Genomic DNA, 26,650 nt, shown 5'->3' with positions numbered 1-26,650 from the left:
AGGTTCACACTGACCTTCATGGGAAAAGGTGAATCTCTCGGTGGTTCCCTGTGCATGAGTGGGACCGAGCAGTAATAGGCAAAATACACTTGATTCACTATGTACAGACAGAAGTAACAACTCATCATTCATTTAACAAACTACCCAGTTTGTTATCTTATAAATTTGTGAATGATGGTAATATAATATTTGCATGTAGCTGATCAGTGGGCCCTCGGTGTCAATGTTACTGGGTGGGCTTTTGGCACCACAGTCCAACACTGTACAAGATGGTGAACTTCATTATTAGAACATAAATGTAACCAATAGCCTTTTGGTCAAGTATGCTGGATAGGGTGTCTTGGGAAGTTGGTGGGCACCAAAGGAAACTCTATAAGTTTGCTATTATATAAATTTATGAATGAGGGTAATATAATATTTGCATGTAGCTGATCAGTGGGCCCTCAGTGTTTTGGCACCACAGTCCGACACAGTATGGGATGACAAACTTCATTATTAGAACATAAAAGTAGCAAATACACTTCTGGTTAAGTATGCTGGATAGAGAGTCTTTGGAACTTGCTGGGCACCAACAGAAACTCTATAAGAAGGTCCTCACTTGTTATGTGTTATTTATAATAATAATACTATTGTTTTCTCATAGAGATCATTGACAGTTGCACCCCCTCATGTCATAACTGTGTATATAAAAAGGGATTCATTGCATTGCAATGATTAGCAACAACACTACCCATAATAAATTATTATTATTTGTATTAGAGTGTATATATATATTTTTAGGTGTTTTCCCATTTTTTCATGGAATTTTATGGTAGAATCAACAGCTCCAGCCTGGGCGAATTTATTCTATCTGGTTTCTCTCACAAATCACACATGCAAAAATTATTATATGTTGTTTTTTTATTCATTTATCTTGTCACTATTTTTGGAAATGCGTGCATTATTTTTCTTGTTTATACAAACCCTCATCTTCGAACACCTATGTATAATTTTATAAGCAACCTGGCTTTCCTTGATATTTGCTATTCTTCAGATATTACCCCCAAAACACTTGTAGACCTTTTTTCTCATCAGAAAACAATATCATATTTTGGATGCATAACTCAACTCTTTTTTTTTACCAGTTTTGGCAGCACAGAAAGTTTTCTTTTTGCTGTTATGGCTTATGATCGTTATATGGCAATCTGTAATCCATTGAACTATAACTTGATTATGCATCAGAAGACTTGCGTGAGACTAGTTTCTGGAGCTTATAGTGCTGGATTCCTTCATTCTCTAATAGAGACTTGTTGTACCCTTCGTCTTTCTTTTTGTGCCTCTCGTGTCCTCCATCATTTTGCTTGTGATTTTCCTCCCTTACTAAAAATCTCTTGCACGGACACTACAATTAATGAAATTGTTTTGTTTACATTTTCTTCTTCTGTAACAATGTCTTCTATCTTGATCATTGTTGTCTCATACATTTCCATCTCAGTGGCAATTTTAAAGATAAGTTGCACTAATGGAAGGAAAAAAGCTTTTTCAACCTGTGCTTCACATATCACAGCGGTGACCTTGTTTTATGGCACAGTACTATATGTATACTTAAGGCCCAACTCTACATCCTCTGTAGAAACCGGTAGTGTGGCAACAGTTTTTTATACGATGGTGATCCCCATGTTAAATCCACTGATTTATAGCATGAGAAACAAAGACATTAAAACCTCTCTGCAAAAATTATTTAATAAAAGGATAAATTAAATTCATACATTGTAACACAAAGGAGAACGGCAATTTGATTACTCTCTTAAAGAAGTTGTCCTCTACAATGTTTACTGGGCAGATCGATTTAAACCTTGGAAATAAGGCTTTCTTCAAATACCTTGCGTTTCCAAATATGCCTGTGAGCAGCGCTATCGCTGTCTGCTCATACCTATCACGTGACCCCCCAGATGCAGCTGCCTCTGATGTTTGCTGATATCTCGGCAACTTCCGGAATTAGAAGCTGACTCGGCATCACCGAGGCAGGACCTAATCTACCTGAGTGACCGGGCTGTGGGCAGAGTTTCACCGCACATCATAGCCCGGCATACGTTTCCTCTGACTGTTCCTCTCCTGGTTTTGGCTTTACAAATACTGAGGTAAAAAACCCACCAGTTACTGAACATGTGCACGTGGTCTTAAGTAAATTAGATTACTAGCAGTTTTTGATTGCGTTTTTTTTACATGCGTTTTTATCACATTTTTCATGCTGCATTTTTTTGTCTATTTTTGGTGTCTCATGTTTCAAACAAAGCTGCTTTGTTTTGATGCTTCCTAAAATTTGGATTTGACGAAACCTTACTGATATAGTCAGGTGTCCTTTACATGTATTTTTGATGCATTTCCGACACAGAAACGTATTAAAAACACGTGTTTTTTTACCTGTGGATTTTCTGCATCTAATGCAAATCTATGGGAAAAATCTACATATAAATGTCAGCGTACCAGCAAGAGAAAATGACATGTTATGGTATTGAAACACGCACCGCAGGTCAGTTTACACTGAGTAAAAACGAAGCACAGTAGGCATGAGATCTCTAGAAATCCCATCCACTTTGCTGGAACTGTAAGATGTTTCATTTTTGTTGCAGGGAATATAAACAGCGGCTAAAACTCAGTAAAAACCCATTCTGGGGATACAGCCTAAGAGATCTATTTAATAATGTACGACATTTCTATTGTGAAACCTAGTGACAGATTTGCGCTAATGAACACTATTGACAGGCAGTTGAAGTCTGACTGCATGTAGCTGTTCATTTGAAATAAGAGTAGGTACATGACTCCAATAAAAGAGAATCTGTCACAATTGTAGGAAATTCTTGCATTACTTCTGTAATAATAATTCTGGAGAATTTTTTATCATAACTCTGCATTATACTGTTTCTTTGTTAGGATACTTTCACATTGCGTTTCCTGGCCCCATCGGAGCTTACATCCGAACCCCCAGCAAAATGGGATTCGGGCGTATGCTCCGACGGGGCTATAGACTATGAAAGTGCTGACAGAGCTAACGTGTGCTCTGCCGTGCATAATTTTCGGGCGTGCACGCCTACTGGAGATGGACACCCAGATGCAGTCTACTACGTTTGAGCGTCCGCCACCTGTAGGTGTACACTTCTGAAAATGATGTAGGTCAGAGCGCCCAGTGCCCAAATCCCGTTTTGCGAGGGGTTTGGATGTAAGCTTTGATAGGGCCACTGAATGGGTGCCTGAACGCAATGTGAAAGCACCCTTATTCTTCCTGAATATTCATGAATAAATTGTCATCTACGCATTACCATCCAACATACCCTCAACTGATAAAACCCAATTGTTAACTTATTTATAAATTTCTTGGGCAAGAAAGAGAAGATTGGTATAATTCAGAGACCTAAGAAAAGATGAACTAGAATTGGTGTTTCATGAATAAGAAATACTCACTGAATTAGACATGTCATGATAGCTAAAATACAACTTTACCACAATTACAATGTTTAGAGCAGAATTACCATCATCCTGACTTATCTCATCCTCACACTTCAGGTACTAACTGCCAAAATTCAAGCGACACTACTCTGTCCTTCTCCTCCTGGACCTGTCATCTGCCTTTGTAGTAAGAGGGAATGGTCCACTGTGTCAGACTCTCTCTTCTCTTGGCATCAAAGACATGGCCCTAACTTGGATCTCAATGAAGAGAAAAGAGGAAAATCTTCAGCGTAGGATAAAGTTAAAACATAGTAATTTATTGCGTCCAAGATAAAAAAATCTTTGAGTTCATCCGAGAAATACAATCATCACATCAATCTGCTCCAGTGAGGAATTGCATCAGTCAAATCGACACGTTTCAACTCAGACGAGTCTTATTTAGATCATGAATAAGACTCCTCTGAGTTGAAAAGCGTCGATTTGACTGATGCAATTCCTCACTGGAGCAGATTGATGTGATGCTTGTATTTCTCGGATGAACTCAAAGATTTTTTTATCTTGGACTCAATAAATTACTATGTTTTAACTTTATCCTACACTGGAGATTTTCCTCTTTTCTCTTCATTGCACCGACCCGAGCCAGGACGACTCCCTGCGAGGATCTCTGGACAGAGGATTTGCAGACTGCATTCCGGTGAGCTGACTCTCCCCCTCTTTCCCTCCCTGTTTCCATATATCTTGGATCTCCTCATACTTAACAGACAGGACACTCAGTGTCTCCCACTCACACACAACCTCCTCATCTCACCCCCTATCTGTCAGTGTCCCCCCACCAAGGTTCAGTCCTAGGACACCTGCTGTTCTCCATCTACACCTTCGGCCTAGGACAGCTCATAGAGTCCCATGGCTTTCAGTATCACCTCTATGCTGATGACACACAGATCTACCTCTCTGGACCCGATATCTCATCCCTACTAACCAAAATCCCACGATGTCTGTCCGCTATCTCATCCTTCTTCTCTGACAGATTTCTAAAACTTAACATGGACAAAACTGAATTCATCATCTTTCCACCGTCTCGCTCAACGACCCCCCCCCCAACTGACCTATCCATCAAAGTCAATGGCTGCCCACTCTCCCCAAGCCCACTGCCTCGGGGTAACCCTGGACTCTAACCTCTCCTTTAAAACAAATATCCAAGCCCTTTCCACTTCCTGCTGACTCCAACTGAAAAATATCTCCTGGATCCTTCATTCCTCAACCACGAATCTGCAAAAACACTAGTGCACGCCCTCATCATCTCCCGCCTCGAACAGTGCAACCTCCTGCTCTTTGGGCTCCCTTCTACCACTCTCGCACCCCTCCAATCTATCCTAAACTCTGCTGTCCGACTAATCCACCTGTCCCCCCGCTATTTGCCGGCCTCTCCTCTCTGTCAATCCCTTCACTGGCTCCCCACTGCCCAGAGACTCCAGTTCAAAACCCTAACCTTGGCATACAAAGCCATCTTCAACCTGTCTCCCCCATACATCTGTGACCTAGTCTCCTGGGACTTACCTACATGCAACCTCTGAGCCTCACAGGATCTCCTTCTCTACTCCCCTTTTATCTCCTCTTCCCACAATCGTATACAAGATTTCTCATGTGCATCCCCCCTACTCTGGAACTCTCTACCCAAACACATCAGACTCTCGCCTACCGTGGAAACCTTCAAAAGGAACCTGAAGACCCACCTCTTCTGACAAGCCTACAACCTGCAGTAACCCTCGCTCCACCATTCGCTGCACAACCAGCTCTACCCTCACCTACTGCATCCTCACCCATCTCCTGTAGATTGTGAGCCCTCGTAGGCAGGGTCCTCGCTCTTCATGTACCAGTCGCCGACTTGTATTGTTCAAAATTTATTGTAATTGTGCTATGTATATCCTTTTCACATGTAAAGCGCCATGGAATCAATGGCACTATAATAATAAATAATAATAATATTTGGGGAGGTCCCAAAACATTGAAAATGGCAAGCAGAAAGAACAAACTTCGGTGGATTATAACAATGGCTGGGTGCGGCTGGTATACATCTTTAGTCAGCCAAAGGTACAGACAAGTCTTGTGGGATCCATGCCTGGTTCATTTTAATGAATGTGAGCTTGACCTCGTTGGCTGTGGACAAGCAGATGAGCCTGGCTGTGATCACACCCTTTGTCATGCTAAATACATGTTCCAACAGTACACTTGTCGCAAGGCAGGCCATCACCTCCAAGGCGTAAAGGGGAAACTCAGGCTATGTGTCCAATTTGGAGACCCAGAAGTTAAATGGGGCAGACAAATCACTCAGTAAGTGGAGATGCATGGACATGTACTCTGCCTCCATGTTGTTGAAACTCCGTCTCCTGCTAATACGAACCATATCAGATGATAGTGCCAGATGTTGTGACATGCTTAGGAAGGTCTTCCACATTTCGGGCATACACTACTCCCAAGGTGATGCCAGTGCCCCAGCTGCATTGGCGACTTCCTCCTCTTCCTCTGCCTTGTTCTTCCAGTGAACCCCTGCTTTCAGGTGGGAATGTCAACAGTAGTGTGTCTACCAGCTTGCGCTTGTATTCCCGCATTTTCCAATCCTGCTCCAGTGATGGCAGTAAGAATGGTACGTTGTCTTTGTAGCAGGGATCCAGCAGGGTGGCCACCCAGTAATCAGCACTGGTAACAATATGGGCAACTTGGTGGTAGTTGCGCAGGCACAGCAGCATGCATTGGCCTCTGTACACCCAGCCATGCTCCAGTGATGCCCGTGAGCTGCTTTGAGTGCCACCCTGCTGTAAACGCAGTTCGTCCTCCTCATTCTCCAAAACTAGCCTCCGGCTGGACACTTGTGTACTTGGACTCTGTTGGTACAGGGACCCACCATCCGATCCAGGTTTGGATGACTGTCCTGATCATGGTATGAATGGTCCATCATCATCTGAAGCATTTTTTTAAAGCAGGTATAGAAGTGGGATAGAAACGCTGATGATGTCATCATCGGCGCTGGCCATGTGGTGGAGTACTAGATGCAGCACTTGTTTCCCCCTTGCTGTGCTGAAGTTGGTGGTGCAGGTGTTCCGCTGACCAGATGAGAAGGTGGTGGAGGAAGCAGAATAGGAGGTGCTATGACATGCAGCAGAACCCCTACCACCTCAGGCCCAGCCACCACTACATTTACCCAGTGGGCAGTTAGGAAGATATAACGTCCCTAGCCATGCTTACTGGTCCATGTATTGGTGGTTATGTGAACCTTGCCACTGATGGAGTTGTGCAGTGCACACGTGCTTTTGTCCGTAACATGTGTGTGCAGTGCAAGGATGGCTCACCTGGAAAATTAGTGGCGGCTGTGAACCACATACTGTGGACAGCCACCGACATTAGTTTTATAAAACTGTCCATCCCCACCAGTCGGAATGGCAGCATTTCAAATGCCAGGAATTTTGAAATGTTGTCATTGAGGATCATGGCTTGTAGGTGGATAGTGGGTACTTTCTCTTTCTCTACAGTGTTTGGAGGATGCACAGCTGAACGCTTCCATGGGACAGCGAGGAGATGCTCGGTGACACTGCAGGTGGTGATGCTATCACATACACTCTTTGCGGTTAGCTAGGAGCCCTTGTTGATTAGGAGTTGGAGGAAATGGCCGAAAACACAGCAGGATGAGCCTCAGATCTTTCCTGGTTTTTCAGGTGTGTACTTCATTGCAGCTAGTGCTTTGAATTCAGATGCCTCATTATGCAGGTGGTGTTCAGGTTCAGAACATTTATGCCTCTCTTCAAGCTGTGATGGCACAGCATGCAAACCACCAGTCTTTTGTCATCAGCACATTGCCTGAAGAAATGTCATTCCAGGGAGCTCCTTTGATATGCTCAGTTTGGCGGCGTGGTGGACAGAAGCAGCCTACGTACTGGCTAGGGGCCGTCCGCTGTGCTTTTGCACCCTGCTCCCTCTTTTGCTGGGCATCTGGGGCAGCGTGTCCACCTCCTCTTTCTCCGATGTGTGCACATCACATGAATGACATTTTCCCCATGTGGGGTCTAGGACCTTATCCCCTGCATCATCTTCCACCCACTCCTCACACCTGCCCTCGTTGCCGACCTGCATACTACAGAAAGACGCAGCAATTGGCACCTGTGTTTCGTCAGAGATGCGCTGCAGTGTTCCGCTGAGCGTGTGCACTAACCCTCTCACGTTCTCATTCTCCAACTGAACAAGTGGTTGGGCATCAGTGCACCCAATCTCTTCCACTTGTGGGGCAGGGCCAGGTGGACGGCCCATGGAACCACAACCAGCGGAGTCATCAAAAAGCAGAAGTGACTGCTGAATGACTTGGGGCACAGACTGCTTGGCTGATATTAAAGTGGGTGAGGTGGAAGCCAGATGACCTTGGCCCACAGGTGCCATCTCTGCTCTTTCAGCAGGGGACCAGGTGGAAGATAATGCAAAGGAACTAGAGGCACTCTCAGCCATCCGATCAAAAACCTCCTCAACATGTTCTGGCATCACCATTCGTGCAGCGGTACTCAGCCCTATGAAGTAACGTAAAACGTTCTGTCGCTTGCATGCACCAGAGGAAGGTGTTTCATTTGGGCTAGTAGCAGGCAAAGAATGACCACATCCTCTTCCTGAAGCAGCTACACTACCACCACCACCAGCAGCTACACCACTACGACCAACAGCACCATGGCGAATTCTACTTCCCCTATTTGATGCTCTCCTCATTTTTTCCACACCAAAAAAGTGCACAGTAGAGAACAAAAAGAGTACTTTTGACTGAGTACTCCGACTGAGATGCGTGCAGAGTACACACAGGCTTTTTGGCACAGTACTCACACAGAGGCGAATGCAGAGAACACGCACAGGCTTTTTGGCAGAGTACGCACACAGAGACGCGTGCAGATTATACAAACATGCTTTTGATCAGAGTAATCACACAGGGATGGGTGCAGAGTACACACACAGAAGCTTTTTGGCACACTACTTACACAGAGCCGCATGCAGAGTACACATAGACTTTTTGGCAGAGTATTCCCACCAAGACGGGTGCAGAGTCAGTGGGTGTTCTTGTCCGCTGGCCCAGTTATCTGTAGAAAGTCCGCATGGACCAGGGCTAATACCACTGAATGCCTGCTTTCTTTTACCGTGGGCAGAACACTACTCAGACAACACAGGGTGATGGTAAACAGAGTGGCAATAATTTATTGAACCACCAGCAATCAATAACATATAGAACAGTCCCAGCAAAACACAAGATGGTGCAAATTTCAGAGTCTAACCCTTCCACTGGCCCATCGGCCATTGTTCAATGACCCTGAGTCACTGTGTTGCAAAACTGGCAGACAATACGTTGTAGATAACAGCTATTCATCAATTACCAAATATCAACTCAAGTGATCAACATTCAGGATTATTCAAACAATAGTATGTGTTGACTAACCAAAGAAGAACACAAATTTAAAAGTCAACATAACAATAAAGGTATATTGTTCCTTGCCTAGGCAATGCATGTCTGGCATAATTAAGAAGAAAAGCTGTGTCATCACAGGCCATTTTTATTTTGATGAACTGTGCACTGGTCTATGCCATACTTTTTTAATATATCAGCAGAAGATTCAAACTAGAAACGTTCCTGTGTCTACCCTTGTGAGCAGCCGAGTGAGCGAGTCTACCACTGTGCAATCTGAGGTTTCACAACTCTACAGTCACATAGAGTGACTGCAAACTTGTAGCCTAAAACCGGACAAAACCTTTAAGCATAAGTACAATTGCCATACCTATAAACAGCGAACAGTTAACTTTTAAACCACATGTATGATAATACTTGTGCATTAATATATGTTACATAATCACTACATCAGACTACCACAGTGCAAAACTGCTGTTACATTGGATTCAATGCTCATGTCAATAGCATCATTAGTATATTAATCTCCTAGTTTCTGCATCACATATACTTTACATTTCACATATTATTCTCATTAACCACATGACAGGTTATACTTCTTTCCTGGCTATTGTAGCAGAGTGCACGCTGTAAAATACGGACAGGGCTGTCATTAAGGGAAAGAGGTACAAATTGGGCAATTGCCCAGGGCCCCCAGCGTGTACAGCAGAATTACATTGATATTGGCTTTGCATTATTAATGTAATTTCCGATGTTGAGACTGATTTATCTGCATATAGGTGCTCTGTGTATGCATGTACAGTGGTGGCCAAAAGTATTGGCACCCCTGCAATTCTGTCAGATAATACTCAGTTTCTTCCTGAAAATGATTGCAATCACAAATTCTTTGGTATTATCTTCATTTAATTTGTCTTCAATGAAAAAACACAAAAAGAATTGTCCTAAAGCCAAATTGGATATAATTCCACACCAAACCTAAAAAAGGGGGTGGACAAAAGTATTGGCACTGTTTGAAAAATCATGTGATGCTTCTCTAATTCATGTAATTAACAGCACCTGTAACTTACCTGTGGCACCTAACAGGTGTTGGCAATAACTAAATCACACTTGCAGCCAGTTAACATGGATTAAAGTTGACTCAACCTCTGTCCTGTGTCCTTGTGTGTACCACATTGAGCATGGAGAAAAGAAAGAAGACCAAAGAACTGTCTGAGGACTTGAGAAACCAAATTGTGAGGACGCATGAGCAATCTCAAGGCTACAAGTCCATCTCCAAAGACCTGAATGTTCCTGTGTCTTCCGTGCGCAGTGTCATCAAGAAGTTTAAAGCCCATGGTGCTGTGGCTAACCTCCCTAGATGTAGACGGAAAAGAAAAATTGACGAGAGATTTCAATGCAATGTGCGGATGGTGGATAAAGAACCTCGACTAACATCCAAACAAGTTCAAGCTGCCCTGCAGTCTGAGGGTACAACAGTTTCAACCCGTACTATCCGTCGGCGTCTGAATGAAAAGGGACTGTATGGTAGGATACCCAGGAAAACCCCACTTATTACCCCGAGACATAAAAAAGCCAGGCTGGAGTTTGCCAAAACTTACCTGAGAAAGCCTAAAACGTTTTGGAAGAATGTTCTCTGGTCAGATGAGACAAAAGTAGAGCTTTTTGGGAAACATAGAGTGTACAGGAAAAAAAAAGAGGCATTCAAAGAAAAGAACACGGTCCCTACAGTCAAACATGGCGGAGGTTCCCTGATGTTTTGGGGTTGCTTTGCTGCCTCTGGCACTGGACTGCTTGACCGTGTGCATGGCATTATGAAGTCTGAAGACTACCAACAAATTTTGCAGCATAATGTAGGGCCCAGTGTGAGAAAGCTGGGTCTCCCTCAGAGGTCATGGGTCTTCCAGCAAGACAATGACCCAAAACACACTTCCAAAAGCACTATAAAATGGTTTGAGAGAAAGCACTGGAGACTTCTAAGGTGGTCAGCAATGAGTCCAGACCTGAATCCCATAGAACACCTGTGGAGAGATCTCAAAATGGCAGTTTGGAGAAGGCACCCTTCAAATATCAGGGACCTGGAGCAGTTTGCCAAAGAAGAATGGTCTACAATTCCAGCAGAGTATTGTATTTTGGCTAAAGGTTGTGCAACCAAGTATTAGGCTGAGGGTGCCAATACTTTAGTCTGGCCCATTTTTGGAGTTTTGTGTGAAATGATCAATGATTTGATTTTTGCTTCATTCTCTTTTGTGTTTTTTCCTTGCAAGCAAATTAAATGAAGATAATAAGACCAAAGAATTTGTGATTGCAATCATTTTCAGGAAGAAACTGAGTATTATCTGACAGAATTGCAGGGGTGCCAATACTTTTGGCCACCGCTGTATCTGTATGTAGGTGCTCTGTGCATGCATGTGTCTGTATATCAGTGCTCTGTGTATACCTGCATCTGTATGTAGGTGCTCAGTTTATAAATGCATCTCTATGTAGCTGCTTTATGTATGCATGCGTCTGTTTGTAGGTTCTCCATGAATGCATGTGTCTGTATGTAGGACCTCCGTGTATGCTTGCATATGTATGTAGGTGATCTGTGTTTACATATACAGTTTGTCTGTATGTGCTCTCTATATACATATATGTGTGTATGTGCTCTGTGTAAATACATATGTGTGTGTAACATGCAGTGTGTGTGTGTGTGTGTGTGTAAATGTGTGTGTGTAACATACAGTGTGAATGTCACATACGGTGTGCGTAGCATTCACATTTATAAATGCCAGCAGCACAGACGAGAGTTCATAGGTGTAATCATCGGCAATCGCCCAACGAACAAACAAAATGCTGCTCATTCATTGGTTGATTGGATTGTTTATGGGGGAACAAAATCATTGTTTTTCAGCAGCACATCACTGGGTGTAAACAGCAGATGCTGATAACATGATATGTATGAGGGCAGGTTGATCTACTAGTGATGGTTTTTTCCCCATCATTCTTCCTCAGCCTGTGTAAGGAGCCAGGTAAACAATCACCAAATGACTTGAATATTCTCGATCGCACTCATTTAACGGCCTGAACTTAATCCATGTAAATACAACCTAAATGTTTTTTTGTGATGATTCAATATTTTAGCATTTGGAGCCCAAGTTTAAATTTTTGCCCAGGGCCCCACACTGTCTAAAACCGGCCCTGTATACAGATGATAGCTGCTGAGGATAGTGCAGGCTCAACTTTTAAGTTTGTGCTATTCCCCTGCTGTATATATGTTGCAGACTGACTCAGGTACGTAATATCAGTGGCTCATCATATACAATATATCATATATTATATACAGTGCCTTGAAAAAGTACTCATAACCCATGAACTTTTCCACAATTTTTCACATTACATCCACAAACTTAAATGTATTTTATTGAGATGTTTTGTGATGTATCAACACAATGTAACAAGTATTTTGGAAGTGTGAATGAAATTATACATGGTTTTCTAAATATTTAAAATATATAAATCTGAAAATTGTGATGTGTATTTGTATTCAGCCGCCTATAGACTGGTACCCCGAAATAATATCCTCAAAGGCCAATTGCTTCCAGAAGTCACATAATTAGTAAGTTGAGTCCACTTGTGTGTAACGTATTCTCAGGATAACTATAGTTACTCTGTGAAGGCCTCAGAAGTTTGTTTGAGAACATTAGCGATCAAACAACATCATTAAAACCAAGGAACACACCAAACAGGTCAGGGATACCAAACAGGTCATGTTTTTTGGATTTCCTTAGTATTGCACAGGTGAGAGAACCTGTGGCAATTTCTGCTGCCTTGATAATAATTGCATCACCTATGCAATACAAGGGAAATCTTGATCTGCTGGGGGCCGTGACGACTGGAGTTTGGAAAACTCTGGTTTAGATCAATGCATATTCATGTGTTTGAATGGCCCAGTCACAGTTCAAACCTAAATTCTGTTGAGAATCTGTGGCAAGACTTGAAAATTGCTGTTCACAGACGCTCTCCGTCCAATGTCACTGAGCTAGAGCTGGTTTGCAAGGAAGAATGGGCAAAAATTTCAGCCTCTAGATGTGCAAAACTCATTGACACATACCCCGAAAGACTGGCAGCTGTAATTGCAGTGAAAGGTGGCCCAACAAGTTTTTGACTCAGGGGGACTAAATACAAATGCACGTCACAATTTTCAGATGCATATTTTTAAAATATTTAGAAAACCATATATCATTTCCTTTAAACTTCACAAATACTTTGTGTTGGTATATCACATAAAATCTCAATAAAATACATTTAAGTTTGTGGGTGTAATATAAAAAAATGTGGAAAAGTTCATGGGGTATGAATACTTTCTACAGGCATATATACTTTCTCTCTCTATATATATACTAGATGGTGGCCCGATTCTAGTGCATCGGGTATTCTAGAATATGTATGCGGCTGACCGGGCGCAATCAGTATAGCGGTATTTAAATTTGGCGCCAATATCGCTGATTGGTCGCGGCTGGCAGCCGGCAGTGTAGTGTACCGCAAGCTGCCGGCAAGCCAGGACGGACCGAATAAAGACTGCGGGGGCCATCGGAAGGTAAGTTTAGATTTTTTTTTTTATTTTTTACCATTCTTTTACAGTCACACTATATAAATCCATGCAGTTTGCATGGATTTATATAGTGTGACCAAATTGTCAAGCACTTTCCAAGTGATGCTAAAATTGTTTGGAAAGCGCTTGACAACCCGCATGCGGAAATGCATGTGAAAAACGCTTCACATCCGCTTGTCCCTGGCAGGAAAAACGCTTCTACAATCCGCATGCGTTTTTTCTGCCAGGGAGATGCAGAAATGCTTAGGAAAAAAAACAAAGCATTTCTGCATGGTGGGCACATAGCAGTAGTGTAGCAGACCTATCTTTCGTCAAACTCAATTTGACAGGTGCCACGCCCCCTATCAAAGTGTATCAAAGTGTCTAGCCACACCCCTCATCCCCTCCCCTATCAGTTTGTGTGTTGTATCTTATTCATCATTTTATATGAATTTTATGAGTTTGATGCTGCTATCTGATTATTTACTCTTATTTGATAGTGTATGAGTTTATATGAATTTTATTGTTCCAGCAGCTCTGTGTTTATATGAATTATATGGCCAAGTTACAACTACCCCCCAAGTATATAAAGTGTGTGTTTTATACGGATGTAAAAAGCAAAGACACAGTAAAAGTATTAAAAGATTTTATTGTTTTAAAGATAAATACATCTCCAAGACATTTCAAAGACAAAAACCACACTTTCACAAATGGTGAGATTCATGAATCAGGCATGTTACGCATATTGAACCAATTTCTGAACACGTTGAAATTGGGCATATTATGTATATGGCCAAGTTACAATTCTCATTTTATATGAGTTTATAGCCTCAACATTTTATTCTCATTTTATATGAGTTTTATAGCCCAAGACTTTATTCTTATTTGATAGGCTGATACTTATTGCTTGGGCATATTATGTATATGGCCAAGTTACAATTATCATTTTATATGAGTTTTATATCCCCATACTGTTTATTTGATAGTGTGGATCTTATTGCTTGGCCATATTATCTATATGGCCAAGTTACAACTACCCCCAAGTATATAAAGTGTGTGTTTTATACGAATGTAAAAAGTAAAGACACAGTAAAAGTATTAAAAGATTTTATTTTTTTAAAGATAAATACATCTCCAAGACATTTTAAAGACAAAAACCACACTTTCACAAATGGTGAGATTCATGAATCAGGCATGTTACGCATATTGAACCAATTTCTGAACACGTTGAAGGATGGTGATGCAATTAGTTGTGGCCACACAGGGAAGTGTAACATTTATAGTTCTTCACAGACCAGATGCCGAAAGATGGTGAAGCAATTAGTTGTGGTCACAAAATCGCACACATCTCTGCTTATAAAGACAGCTTTTATTATTATACTTTGAATGTGCAGATAAGAGTGATGTTACAAGACCTGAGACTATTGCATCATTTTCACGCTTATTATCACCAAAACACTTTAAGACCTTATTGAAGGACAAACCACGGGCTAGATTAAGTTTATAGCCTCAACATTTTATTCTCATTTTATATGAGTTTTATAGCCCAAGACTTTATTCTTATTTGATAGGCTGATACTTATTTCTTGGGCATATTATGTATATGGCCAAGTTACAATTATCATTTTATATGAGTTTTATATCCCCATACAGTTTATTTGATAGTGTGGATCTTATTGCTTGGGCATATTTTCTATATGGCCAAGTTACAACTACCCCCAAGTATATAAAGTGTGTGTCTTATACGGATGTAAAAAGCAAAGACACAGTAAAAGTATTAAAAGATTTTATTGTTTTAAAAAATAAATACATCTCAAAGACATTTCAATAATATAAAAATCCTTACAGAATATTATAAAAAGTATCACAAGTACAATTAATATACAATTCTTACAAAATAATATAAAAAGTGTTACATTCACATGTACCAAAATGCATGTAATAATAATAATATACATTATTACATTTCTTGCAGATTAATATAGAGTGTTACAATTCAGTCAGATCATTTATCCAATACAGCACTTACATCGTGAGCCACATGGATTGTAGTAATGGTAGAGACCTTTTTTTTTTAGGCAGCAAAATTCCTTGTGTGATACCTAATGATGGAGAGTGTAAAGATTGAATTGTGCGGGTTGGTGTGGATACCGTCCGGGGTGTAGATACATCGCTACCTTCACTGATGGAAATTTTTAATCCATCTAAAAGCTGTCTAGTAGTGGGATTGGCCACAACTGTAGATGGAATATTTAGCTCTGCCATTGCCTGCATAAATGAATCCCAACCCCGAGGCAGATTCCTGCTAGCCAGGGCATGGCTCTGTGTTGTACTATGTACCAAATCCAGCAAGTTAGATCCTGGTATTACAGTTCCTTTGAAAATAAATTCGCTTTTATCATTCCAGGATGTAACATTTTTATTTTGCAGCAGCCTGTTTAGTAAAAATTCAGCATTCTTTTTATATCGTTCGTTTACATGGCTTACAATTTCACTGACCTCTTGATTTTTATCAGGGCCTGAATTTGGCAATTGTTGCTGATCAGATTCAGGAGGGCTAACGAGATTTAAAGTTGTTACTTCTTTTGAACTGTGCCTCGCATGTACCAAGTATCGTTGTAGCACGGAACTATACATTTTAATTTTCACATCATCGGGTATGTCACGACGTTGTAAAACTGCGCTAATTTCGTCATCAAGACAACGAATAACACCAGACCCTCCACAAATCTGATGTGGGGAAAAGAGAGAGAGATTTCATCATATAGTTTTTGCCAGCATGAATAAAACCAAACAATATTATTGGGTTTGTGAGAAAAATGAGTTTCAATATTATGTAACAGCTGTTTTACAAAATAGCTCTTTCCAGAATTAGACGGGCCGGCTAGAATGCAGGAGAATGGGTGTTGTAGCCGCGGATCCATCACAATACTCAACTAATAGCCAAATGGCAGGGTGGTGAAGTCGTCTAATAGGCACCGCTTTGTGTAAACGCACTTTTGTGTTTTGCGCAGTGGCCTTGTTTCAATGTCCCAGTACTTTTTATTTCTCACAATGCCCGGCTGTTCTACGACAATTCGCTTCTGTGTTTCTGTGTCAGAATTATGCGGGTAGTCCAGAACTAAATCTTTCAGACTGCTAAAATTAATAGATTGAGTGTTACCGACATTTAGTGTTATACCCTTAACTTTTAAGACAGTTTTACCAGTGTTGAGTTTGTATCCGTAAGTTTTGGGACCCGCAGATACAAACTCTGTGATGTGAGTGTCATCGGGTATCTCACTGGTCAGGTCACCCAGGTAATCGCCTAAAGTCGGCTGCCACTCACCTTCCCTCTGCACAAAAATAACCGAATCTGTGTCGTGATAAAGACACCTCTCCTGCAACCGGCCCAGCAGAGAATAGAGCTCTAGCCGGGCATACGCGGTTGTAAAACACGCTATAAAAATGTTTGTGTTTTTGTTGACCGTGTGGTGTCCTTTTGCATATTTCCAGTTAATGGTTGCAGTTTCATCATCAATGAAATGTAACATTGAAATGTCATAGTAAGGTAGAAACACATGCTGAAAAAAGCATCGGGGTTGCTAACAATGCTGGTACATGGTAAATTAGATCTCTGTGCAAACTTTCCCCATAAAGAATTTAAGAAAAGTTTGGAGATCTGTCTCTTTGCAGGATTCACGCCTATATTTTCAGGCCGTAATTGTACACCTTCTTTTTCAAGAAAGGAGTCAATGTACTGTTTTTTCTTGACAACGTCACTGCACCAGCTGGGATAACCCGAAGCCTCCTGCTTATCCCGAAGATGTAATTTAATGTAGGGGGCAAACAGATCATCAGTGCTGTTAGGAAAATGCCATATTTCGTAGATGTGTGCGATCCTATACCCTTTTTCTATGGCCAGCTCAAGCTCTATAGTGCACCATGTACCTGTCGGGGAATGCTCTTCATCACTATGTGCACAAACATCCGTTTGTGAATTTACAACGCATGTGTAGCAAAGGGGGAACATTAACTTTTTGTTGAGTTTTACAGGGAGAACTGGAAAGAATAAATCTCTCGGAGGGTAGACCTTGACTTTAGCAATGCCAAAGTATTTTTTAATGAAACCAAAATCATCATAGATGATATCTGGGTGGCCTACAGGGTATGTTTTAGTTTTGTTTACAAAGGGATAAAGACTGGTGAAATCATAGTAATGTAATGTCTCCCCATCTCTCAGACTGTGATAGAGTTTAATGGCGTTAGTTCGCCCGCCATAAAGAGCATCGCGTGGGTCTAAAGGTGTTGGGAATTCCATTTGGAGAAGAAATGTTTGAAGGTTAGAATCTTTTTCAACCATTTCACCCCAGTCGTGCTCCCACATCACTCTTACGCTGTATCCGCAGCACTGCAAGTAACGCTTTTTAGCTAAAAAGGCGTAATATAACTGGCCATAAGATGTATTTGTGACTTTATTTGTGTCATTTTCATTGTAACATACAGGACACCCATGATAAAAACAACCCTGAAATTCAAATGCTACATGCTGTTTGTTAACATAGGCGTAACCATCTAAAAAATATCTCCCGACTTGTTTTTCGCCGCCCCTCAAAGCATGCTGAATGGTAATGTTCTCTGTATGTGCTACATACATGACCCACTGTATAGCGGGTGACGAGTAGCGCTTTTTTGTCTTGTGATAATTATCACCGGGTAAAATGGCGATGGTTTTTTTTTTTGGTAGAAATTTAAATCTGTACATTGCCATACATACAAAGGCCAGGGTGATGAGTTGAAAAGGATCAACACATCGGGACACTACAATTTTTTTCTTTTGCAGCTTACAGTATGTTTTAACATTTTTTCTCGTCATTTCCATAATACGCTCTCTGTAAAGTTCACACGAGCGTCTCAAAATCTCAACATCTTGCTGACAATAAGATTTTAGCTCAGCCTTAAAGTCAAAAGTTGAATTTTTCCCGGCCTTTTAGCTGCTTTAGAATCGTGGTTGGTTCTAGCAACAGACCCCGCATGAAGCAATTTGCCGCCTGTATAAAAATTTTGTATTTAGTTTCATGTGTAAATACATATGAACAACTGTTGTTTTTCAAAGAGACGTGACCTTTTCTTTTCCTATTCATCAGGTGGTGTGGTGTTCTCGACTTTTTAGGTGGATTAGAAGTCAGCGTGTTTTCCGGCGTATACGTCGCCTGCAGCACCCCTGCATCTGTATACATATTAGAATTTACATTCATGTATAAATACACAGGATGACACATTGTGTAAATAGATAGGTGTGTGCATATATGTATTTATATAGTTGGAGCATACCACTGATCGGCTGTTGTAAATTAGTTTCGCTTGTCTCTCCTGCAGTGCTGGTACAGGCCATAGTTTCTGCAGCTGCGATACCAGTAACATCAATATTCATATCTGCTAGAATATCGTCAAGCTCGCAATCCATATACGCCGCTTTAACAAGAAAGAATGAAATATAAAAATAATATATAAAACATCTACATATAATTGAAATAAGATAATAACAATTCTAGCTATATTCGATGTAATGCATACCTAATTCTGTATCTGTAAGCATGTCAACGTATGGATCCACAAAATTTTGTCCTTCCATCTAAAATAAAATTAAGTATGTGTGAATTTTCTGTGCTACCTGTACTAAATCTATAGTAATACAATAGTGATTTGAATGACGACTGCCTGCATTCAAGTACGGTATAATACTGAAACTAGCAAATTTTCTGCATTTTATATAATTAATATAACTTTAAAAGAAGTAGATTATGTTACACATCATGTAAATTAAAAGCAGCCGCATAAATACCACTATATTAAGCAAGCAAAACTACCAAACTAATACAGGGTAAACTCTTTATACATGATTAAACACTGTGCAGTGAATGCTCTATTTAGTGATCATTAACATCTAGTAACTATTATGTTATTTCAGTTGTAGCATATTGAATATATGACTAAATTATTAAAACAAATAATACCTTTAACTATGCACGCTTAAACATAATTAAACAACTGGGTATAGTGGTAAGACAAAATAACTAGATAATGCGTAATGGGCTGATTATACTTACTTTTAGACCCGATCTGAGCTGTGAGGAATGTTGCTATGGATCAACACTTTCTGTCTCAGAGCTGTGTGTCATGCTATCAGGCTGGAAGAATACATGAATATAAAGGAGGCTACCAGAAAAACACACCTTCTGTTAACTCCCACAAACACCCACAAACACAGCCCAGTTACGCCTCTCCACAATGATTCTTGATTGTACGCGAGCTTGACGATATTCTAGCAGATATGAATATTGATGTTACTGGTATCGCAGCTGCAGAAACTATGGCCTGTACCAGCACTGCAGGAGAGACAAGCGAAACTAATTTACAACAGCCGATCAGTGGTATGCTCCAACTATATAAATACATATATGCACACACCTATCTATTTACACAATGTTTCATCCTGTGTATTTATACATGAATGTAAATTCTAATATGTATACAGATGCAGGGGTGCTGCAGGCGACGTATACGCCGGAAAACACGCTGACTTCTAATCCACCTAAAAAGTCGAGAACACCACACCACCTGATGAATAGGAAAAGAAAAGGTCACGTCTCTTTGAAAAATAACAGTTGTTCATATGTATTTACACATGAAACTAAATACAAAATTTTTATACAGGCGGCAAATTGCTTCATGCAGGGTCTGTTGCTAGAACCAACCACGATTCTAAAGCAGCTAAAAGGCCGGGAAAAATTCAACTTTTGACTTTAAGGCTGAGCTAAAATCTTATTGTCAGCAAGATGTCGAGATTTTGAGACGCTCGTGTGAACTTTACAGAGAGCGTATTATGGAAATGACGAGAAAAAATGTTAAAACATACTGTAAGCTGCAAAAGAAAAAAATTGTAGTGTCCCGATGTGTTGATCCTTTTCAACTCATCACCCTGGCCTTTGTATGTATGGCAATGTACAGATTTAAATTTCTACCAAAAAAAAAAACCATCGCCATTTTACCCGGTGATAATTATCACAAGACAAAAAAGCGCTACTCGTCACCCGCTATACAGTGGGTCATGTATGTAGCACATACAGAGAACATTACCATTCAGCATGCTTTGAGGGGCGGCGAAAACAAGTCGGGAGATATTTTTTAGATGGTTACGCCTATGTTAACAAACAGCATGTAGCATTTGAATTTCAGGGTTGTTTTTATCATGGGTGTCCTGTATGTTACAATGAAAATGACACAAATAAGGTCACAAATACATCTTATGGCCAGTTATATTACGCCTTTTTAGCTAAAAAGCGTTACTTGCAGTGCTGCGGATACAGCGTAAGAGTGATGTGGGAGCACGACTGGGGTGAAATGGTTGAAAAAGATTCTAACCTTCAAACATTTCTTCTCCAAATGGAATTCCCAACACCTTTAGACCCACGCGATGCTCTTTATGGCGGGCGAACTAACGCCATTAAACTCTATCACTGTCTGAGAGATGGGGAGACATTACATTACTATGATTTCACCAGTCTTTATCCCTTTGTAAACAAAACTAAAACATACCCTGTAGGCCACCCAGATATCATCTATGATGATTTTGGTTTCATTAAAAAATACTTTGGCATTGCTAAAGTCAAGGTCTACCCTCCGAGAGATTTATTCTTTCCAGTTCTCCCTGTAAAACTCAACAAAAAGTTAATGTTCCCCCTTTGCTACACATGCGTTGTAAATTCACAAACGGATGTTTGTGCACATAGTGATGAAGAGCATTCCCCGACAGGTACATGGTGCACTATAGAGCTTGAGCTGGCCATAGAAAAAGGGTATAGGATCGCACACATCTACGAAATATGGCATTTTCCTAACAGCACTGATGATCTGTTTGCCCCCTACATTAAATTACATCTTCGGGATAAGCAGGAGGCTTCGGGTTATCCCAGCTGGTGCAGTGACGTTGTCAAGAAAAAACAGTACATTGACTCCTTTCTTGAAAAAGAAGGTGTACAATTACGGCCTGAAAATATAGGCGTGAATCCTGCAAAGAGACAGATCTCCAAACTTTTCTTAAATTCTTTATGGGGAAAGTTTGCACAGAGATCTAATTTACCATGTACCAGCATTGTTAGCAACCCCGATGCTTTTTTCAGCATGTGTTTCTACCTTACTATGACATTTCAATGTTACATTTCATTGATGATGAAACTGCAACCATTAACTGGAAATATGCAAAAGGACACCACACGGTCAACAAAAACACAAACATTTTTATAGCGTGTTTTACAACCGCGTATGCCCGGCTAGAGCTCTATTCTCTGCTGGGCCGGTTGCAGGAGAGGTGTCTTTATCACGACACAGATTCGGTTATTTTTGTGCAGAGGGAAGGTGAGTGGCAGCCGACTTTAGGCGATTACCTGGGTGACCTGACCAGTGAGATACCCGATGACACTCACATCACAGAGTTTGTATCTGCGGGTCCCAAAACTTACGGATACAAACTCAACACTGGTAAAACTGTCTTAAAAGTTAAGGGTATAACACTAAATGTCGGTAACACTCAATCTATTAATTTTAGCAGTCTGAAAGATTTAGTTCTGGACTACCCGCATAATTCTGACACAGAAACACAGAAGCGAATTGTCGTAGAACAGCCGGGCATTGTGAGAAATAAAAAGTACTGGGACATTGAAACAAGGCCACTGCGCAAAACACAAAAGTGCGTTTACACAAAGCGGTGCCTATTAGACGACTTCACCACCCTGCCATTTGGCTATTAGTTGAGTATTGTGATGGATCCGCGGCTACAACACCCATTCTCCTGCATTCTAGCCGGCCCGTCTAATTCTGGAAAGAGCTATTTTGTAAAACAGCTGTTACATAATATTGAAACTCATTTTTCTCACAAACCCAATAATATTGTTTGGTTTTATTCATGCTGGCAAAAACTATATGATGAAATCTCTCTCTCTTTTCCCCACATCAGATTTGTGGAGGGTCTGGTGTTATTCGTTGTCTTGATGATGAAATTAGCGCAGTTTTACAACATCGTGACATACCCGATGATGTGAAAATTAAAATGTATAGTTCCGTGCTACAACGATACTTGGTACATGCGAGGCACAGTTCAAAAGAAGTAACAACTTTAAATCTCGTTAGCCCTCCTGAATCTGATCAGCAACAATTGCCAAATTCAGGCCCTGATAAAAATCAAGAGGTCAGTGAAATTGTAAGCCATGTAAACGAACGATATAAAAAGAATGCTGAATTTTTACTAAACAGGCTGCTACAAAATAAAAATGTTACATCCTGGAATGATAAAAGCGAATTTATTTTCAAAGGAACTGTAATACCAGGATCTAACTTGCTGGATTTGGTACGTAGTACAACATAGAGCCATGCCCTGGCCAGCAGGAATCTGCCTCGGGGTTGGGATTCATTTATGCAGGCAATGGCAGAGCTAAATATTCCATCTACAGTTGTGGCCAATCCCACTACTAGACAGCTTTTAGATGGATTAAAAATTTCCATCAGTGAAGGTAGCGATGTATCTACACCCCGGACGGTATCCACACCAACCCGCACAATTCAATCTTTACACTCTCCATCATTAGGTATCACACAAGGAATTTTGCTGCCTAAAAAAAAAAGGTCTCTACCATTACTACAATCCATGTGGCTCACGATGTAAGTGCTGTATTGGATAAATGATCTGACTGAATTGTAACACTCTATATTAATCTGCAAGAAATGTAATAATGTATATTATTATTATTACATGCATTTTGGTACATGTGAATGTAACACTTTTTATATTATTTTGTAAGAATTGTATATTAATTGTACTTGTGATACTTTTTATAATATTCTGTAAGGATTTTTATATTATTGAAATGTCTTTGAGATGTATTTATTTTTTAAAACAATAAAATCTTTTAATACTTTTACTGTGTCTTTGCTTTTTACATCCGTATAAGACACACACTTTATATACTTGGGGGTAGTTGTAACTTGGCCATATAGAAAATATGCCCAAGCAATAAGATCCACACTATCAAATAAACAGTATGGGGATATAAAACTCATATAAAATGATAATTGTAACTTGGCCATATACATAATATGCCCAAGAAATAAGTATCAGCCTATCAAATAAGAATAAAGTCTTGGGCTATAAAACTCATATAAAATGAGAATAAAATGTTGAGGCTATAAACTTAATCTAGCCTGTGGTTTCTCCTTCAATAAGGTCTTAAAGTGTTTTGGTGATAATAAGCGTGAAAATGATGCAATAGTCTCAGGTCTTGTAACATCACTCTTATCTGCACATTCAAAGTATAATAATAAAAGCTGTCTTTATAAGCAGAGATGTGTGCGATTTTGTGACCACAACTAATTGCTTCACCATCTTTCGGCATCTGGTCTGTGAAGAACTATAAATGTTACACTTCCCTGTGTGGCCACAACTAATTGACCACAACTAACAGCTAATTGCTTCACGATCTGTCGGTATCTGGTCTGTGAAGAACTATAAATGTTACACTTCCCTGTGTGGCCACAGCTAATTGCATCACCATCCTTCAACGTGTTCAGAAATTGGTTCAATATGCGTAACATGCCTGATTCATGAATCTCACCATTTGTGAAAGTGTGGTTTTTGTCTTTGAAATGTCTTGGAGATGTATTTATCTTTAAAAAAATAAAATCTTTTAATACTTTTACTGTGTCTTTACTTTTTACATCCGTATAAAACACACACTTTATATACTTGGGGGTAGTTGTAACTTGGCCATATAGATAATATGGCCAAGCAATAAGATCCACACTATCAAATAAACAGTATGGGGATATAAAACTCATATAAAATGATAATTGTAACTTGGCCATATACATAATATGCCCAAGCAATAAGTATCAGCCTATCAAATAAGAATAAAGTCTTGGGCTATAAAACTCATATAAAATGAGAATAAAATGTTGAGGCTATAAACTCATATAAAATGAGAATTGTAACTTGGCCATATACATAATATGCCCAAGCAATAAGTATCAGCCTATCAAATAAGAATAAAGTCTTGGGCTATAAAACTCATATAAAATGAGAATAAAATGTTGAGGCTATAAACTCATATAAAATGACAATTGTAACTTGGCCATATACATAATATGCCCAGCAATAAGTATCAGCCTATCAAATAAGAATAAAGTCTTGGGCTATAAAACTCATATAAAATGAGAATAAAATGTTGAGGCTATAAACTCATATAAAATGAGAATTGTAACTTGGCCATATACATAATATGCCCAAGCAATAAGTATCAGCCTATCAAATAAGAATAAGGTCTTGGGCTATAAAACTCATATAAAATATCAGCCTATCAAATAAGAATAAAGTCTTGGGCTATAAAACTCATATAAAATGAGAATAAAATGTTGAGGCTATAAACTCATATAAAATGAGAATTGTAACTTGGCCATATACATAATATGCCCAATTTCAACGTGTTCAGAAATTGGTTCAATATGCGTAACATGCCTGATTCATGAATCTCACCATTTGTGAAAGTGTGGTTTTTGTCTTTGAAATGTCTTGGAGATGTATTTATCTTTAAAACAATAAAATCTTTTAATACTTTTACTGTGTCTTTGCTTTTTACATCCGTATAAAACACACACTTTATATACTTGGGGGGTAGTTGTAACTTGGCCATATAATTCATATAAACACAGAGCTGCTGGAACAATAAAATTCATATAAACTCATACACTATCAAATAAGAGTAAATAATCAGATAGCAGCATCAAACTCATATAAAATTCATATAAAATGATGAATAAGATACAACACACAAACTGATAGGGGAGGGGATGAGGGGTGTGGCTAGACACTTTGATACACTTTGATAGGGGGCGTGGCACCTGTCAAATTGAGTTTGACGAAAGATAGGTCTGCTACACTACTCATAGCCTAAAGTAGTGCATACTGTGATTTTTTTTACACACAGAGCCAAGTGCCATGTCTAAAAATCTTCATGTAAACTAACAGTGAAAGTCCTTGTGCTGTACACTACTGTTCAAAAGTGTGGAGTCACCCAGACAATTTAGTGTTTTCCATGAAAACTCATACTTTTATTTATCAATGAGTTGCAAAATGAATAGAAAATATAGTCCAGACATTGACAAGGTTGGAAATAATGATTTTTATTTGAAAGAATAATTTTCTCCTTCAAACTTTGCTTTTGTCAAAGAATGCCCCCTTTGCAGCAATTACAGCATTGCAGACCTTTGGCATTCTAGCTGTTAATTTGCTGAGGTAATCTTGAGAAATTTCCTCCCATGCTTCCTGAAGCCCCTCCCATAAGTTGGATTGGCTTGATGGGCACTTTTTGCGTACCATACGGTCAAGCTGCTCCCACAACAGCTCAATGGGGTTGAGATCTGGTGACTGTGCTGGCCACTCCATTACAGATAGAATACCAGCTGCCTGCTTCGTCCCTAAATAGTTCATGCATAATTTGGAGGGGTGCTTTAGGTCATTGTCCTGTTGTAGGAATCAAGCGCTGTCACCAGGGTATGGCATGGCATTGCAAAATGGAGTGATAGCCTTCCTTATTCAAAATGCCATTTACCTTGTACAAATCTCCCACTTTACCAGCACCAAAGCAACCCCAGACCATCACATTACCTCCACCATACTTGACAGATGGCTTCAGGCACTCTTCCAGCATCTTTTCAGTTGTTCTGCGTCTCACAAATGTTCTTCTGTGTGATCCAAACTCCTCAAACTTTGATTCGTCTGTCCATAAAACTTTTTTCCAATCTTCCTCTGTCCAATGTCTGTGTTCTTTTGCCCATATTAATCTTTTCCTTTTATTAGCCAGTCTCAGTTATAGCTTTTTCTTTGCCACTTTGCCCTGAAGGCCAACATCCCGGAGTCACCTCTTCACTGTAGACGTTGACACTGGCGTTTTGCGTGTACTATTTAATGAAGCTGCCAGTTGAGGATCTGTGAGGCGTCGATTTCTCAAACTAGAGACTCTATTGTACTTGTCTTGTTGCTCAGTTGTGCAGCGGAGCCTCCCACTTCTCTTTCTACTCTGGTTAGAGCCTGTTTGTGCTCTCCTCTGAAAGGAGTAGTACACAGTACATCTTCAGTTTCTTGGCAATTTCTCGCATGGAATAGCCTTCATTTCTAAGAACAAGAATATACTGTCGAGTTT

The 26,650-nt window shown here is 40.1% G+C and overlaps 2 protein-coding genes and 1 long non-coding RNA gene across 5 annotated transcripts; 2 read left to right on the top strand and 1 right to left on the bottom strand.

The window, feature by feature from the left end:
• The first annotated feature begins 798 nt into the window (after positions 1-798).
• Positions 799-1,740, top strand: LOC141165175 (olfactory receptor 5I1-like). The gene has a single exon (XM_073650807.1). It carries the CDS (start codon positions 799-801, stop codon positions 1,738-1,740), a length of 942 nt encoding a protein of 313 aa, XP_073506908.1.
• Positions 1,741-15,190: 13,450 nt separating this feature from the next.
• On the bottom strand, positions 15,191-19,718 carry LOC141166318 (uncharacterized). 3 transcript variants are annotated; one of them, XM_073652888.1, is made up of 5 exons: positions 19,511-19,718; positions 18,978-19,035; positions 18,735-18,875; positions 18,526-18,630; positions 15,191-16,151 (listed from the first exon to the last, which is right to left on the bottom strand). In XM_073652888.1, exons 2-5 carry the CDS (start codon positions 19,033-19,035, stop codon positions 16,117-16,119), a joined length of 339 nt encoding a protein of 112 aa, XP_073508989.1. In that variant the 5' UTR covers positions 19,511-19,718; the 3' UTR covers positions 15,191-16,116. The 3 variants fall into 3 exon arrangements, 2 of the variants coding, with proteins under 2 accessions (XP_073508989.1, XP_073508988.1); XR_012251280.1 differs by lacking the exon at positions 18,526-18,630 and having other exon boundaries at positions 19,511-19,713; XM_073652887.1 differs by lacking the exon at positions 15,191-16,151 and having other exon boundaries at positions 16,159-18,630; positions 19,511-19,710.
• On the top strand, positions 19,709-23,377 carry LOC141166319 (uncharacterized). The gene is made up of 2 exons (XR_012251281.1): positions 19,709-19,834; positions 22,417-23,377. It is a non-coding gene; the product is annotated as an uncharacterized lncRNA (long non-coding RNA).
• The last annotated feature ends 3,273 nt before the right edge of the window (positions 23,378-26,650 follow it).

This window comes from Phyllobates terribilis, unplaced genomic scaffold, assembly GCF_046119375.1.
Source record: "Phyllobates terribilis strain yellow unplaced genomic scaffold, ASM4611937v1 Scaffold_11__3_contigs__length_659146591, whole genome shotgun sequence".
Classification (NCBI taxonomy): Eukaryota; Metazoa; Chordata; class Amphibia; order Anura; family Dendrobatidae; genus Phyllobates; species Phyllobates terribilis.
Note: the sequence above shows the minus strand (reverse complement) of the source record. Positions and strands in the feature narration are given on the sequence as shown.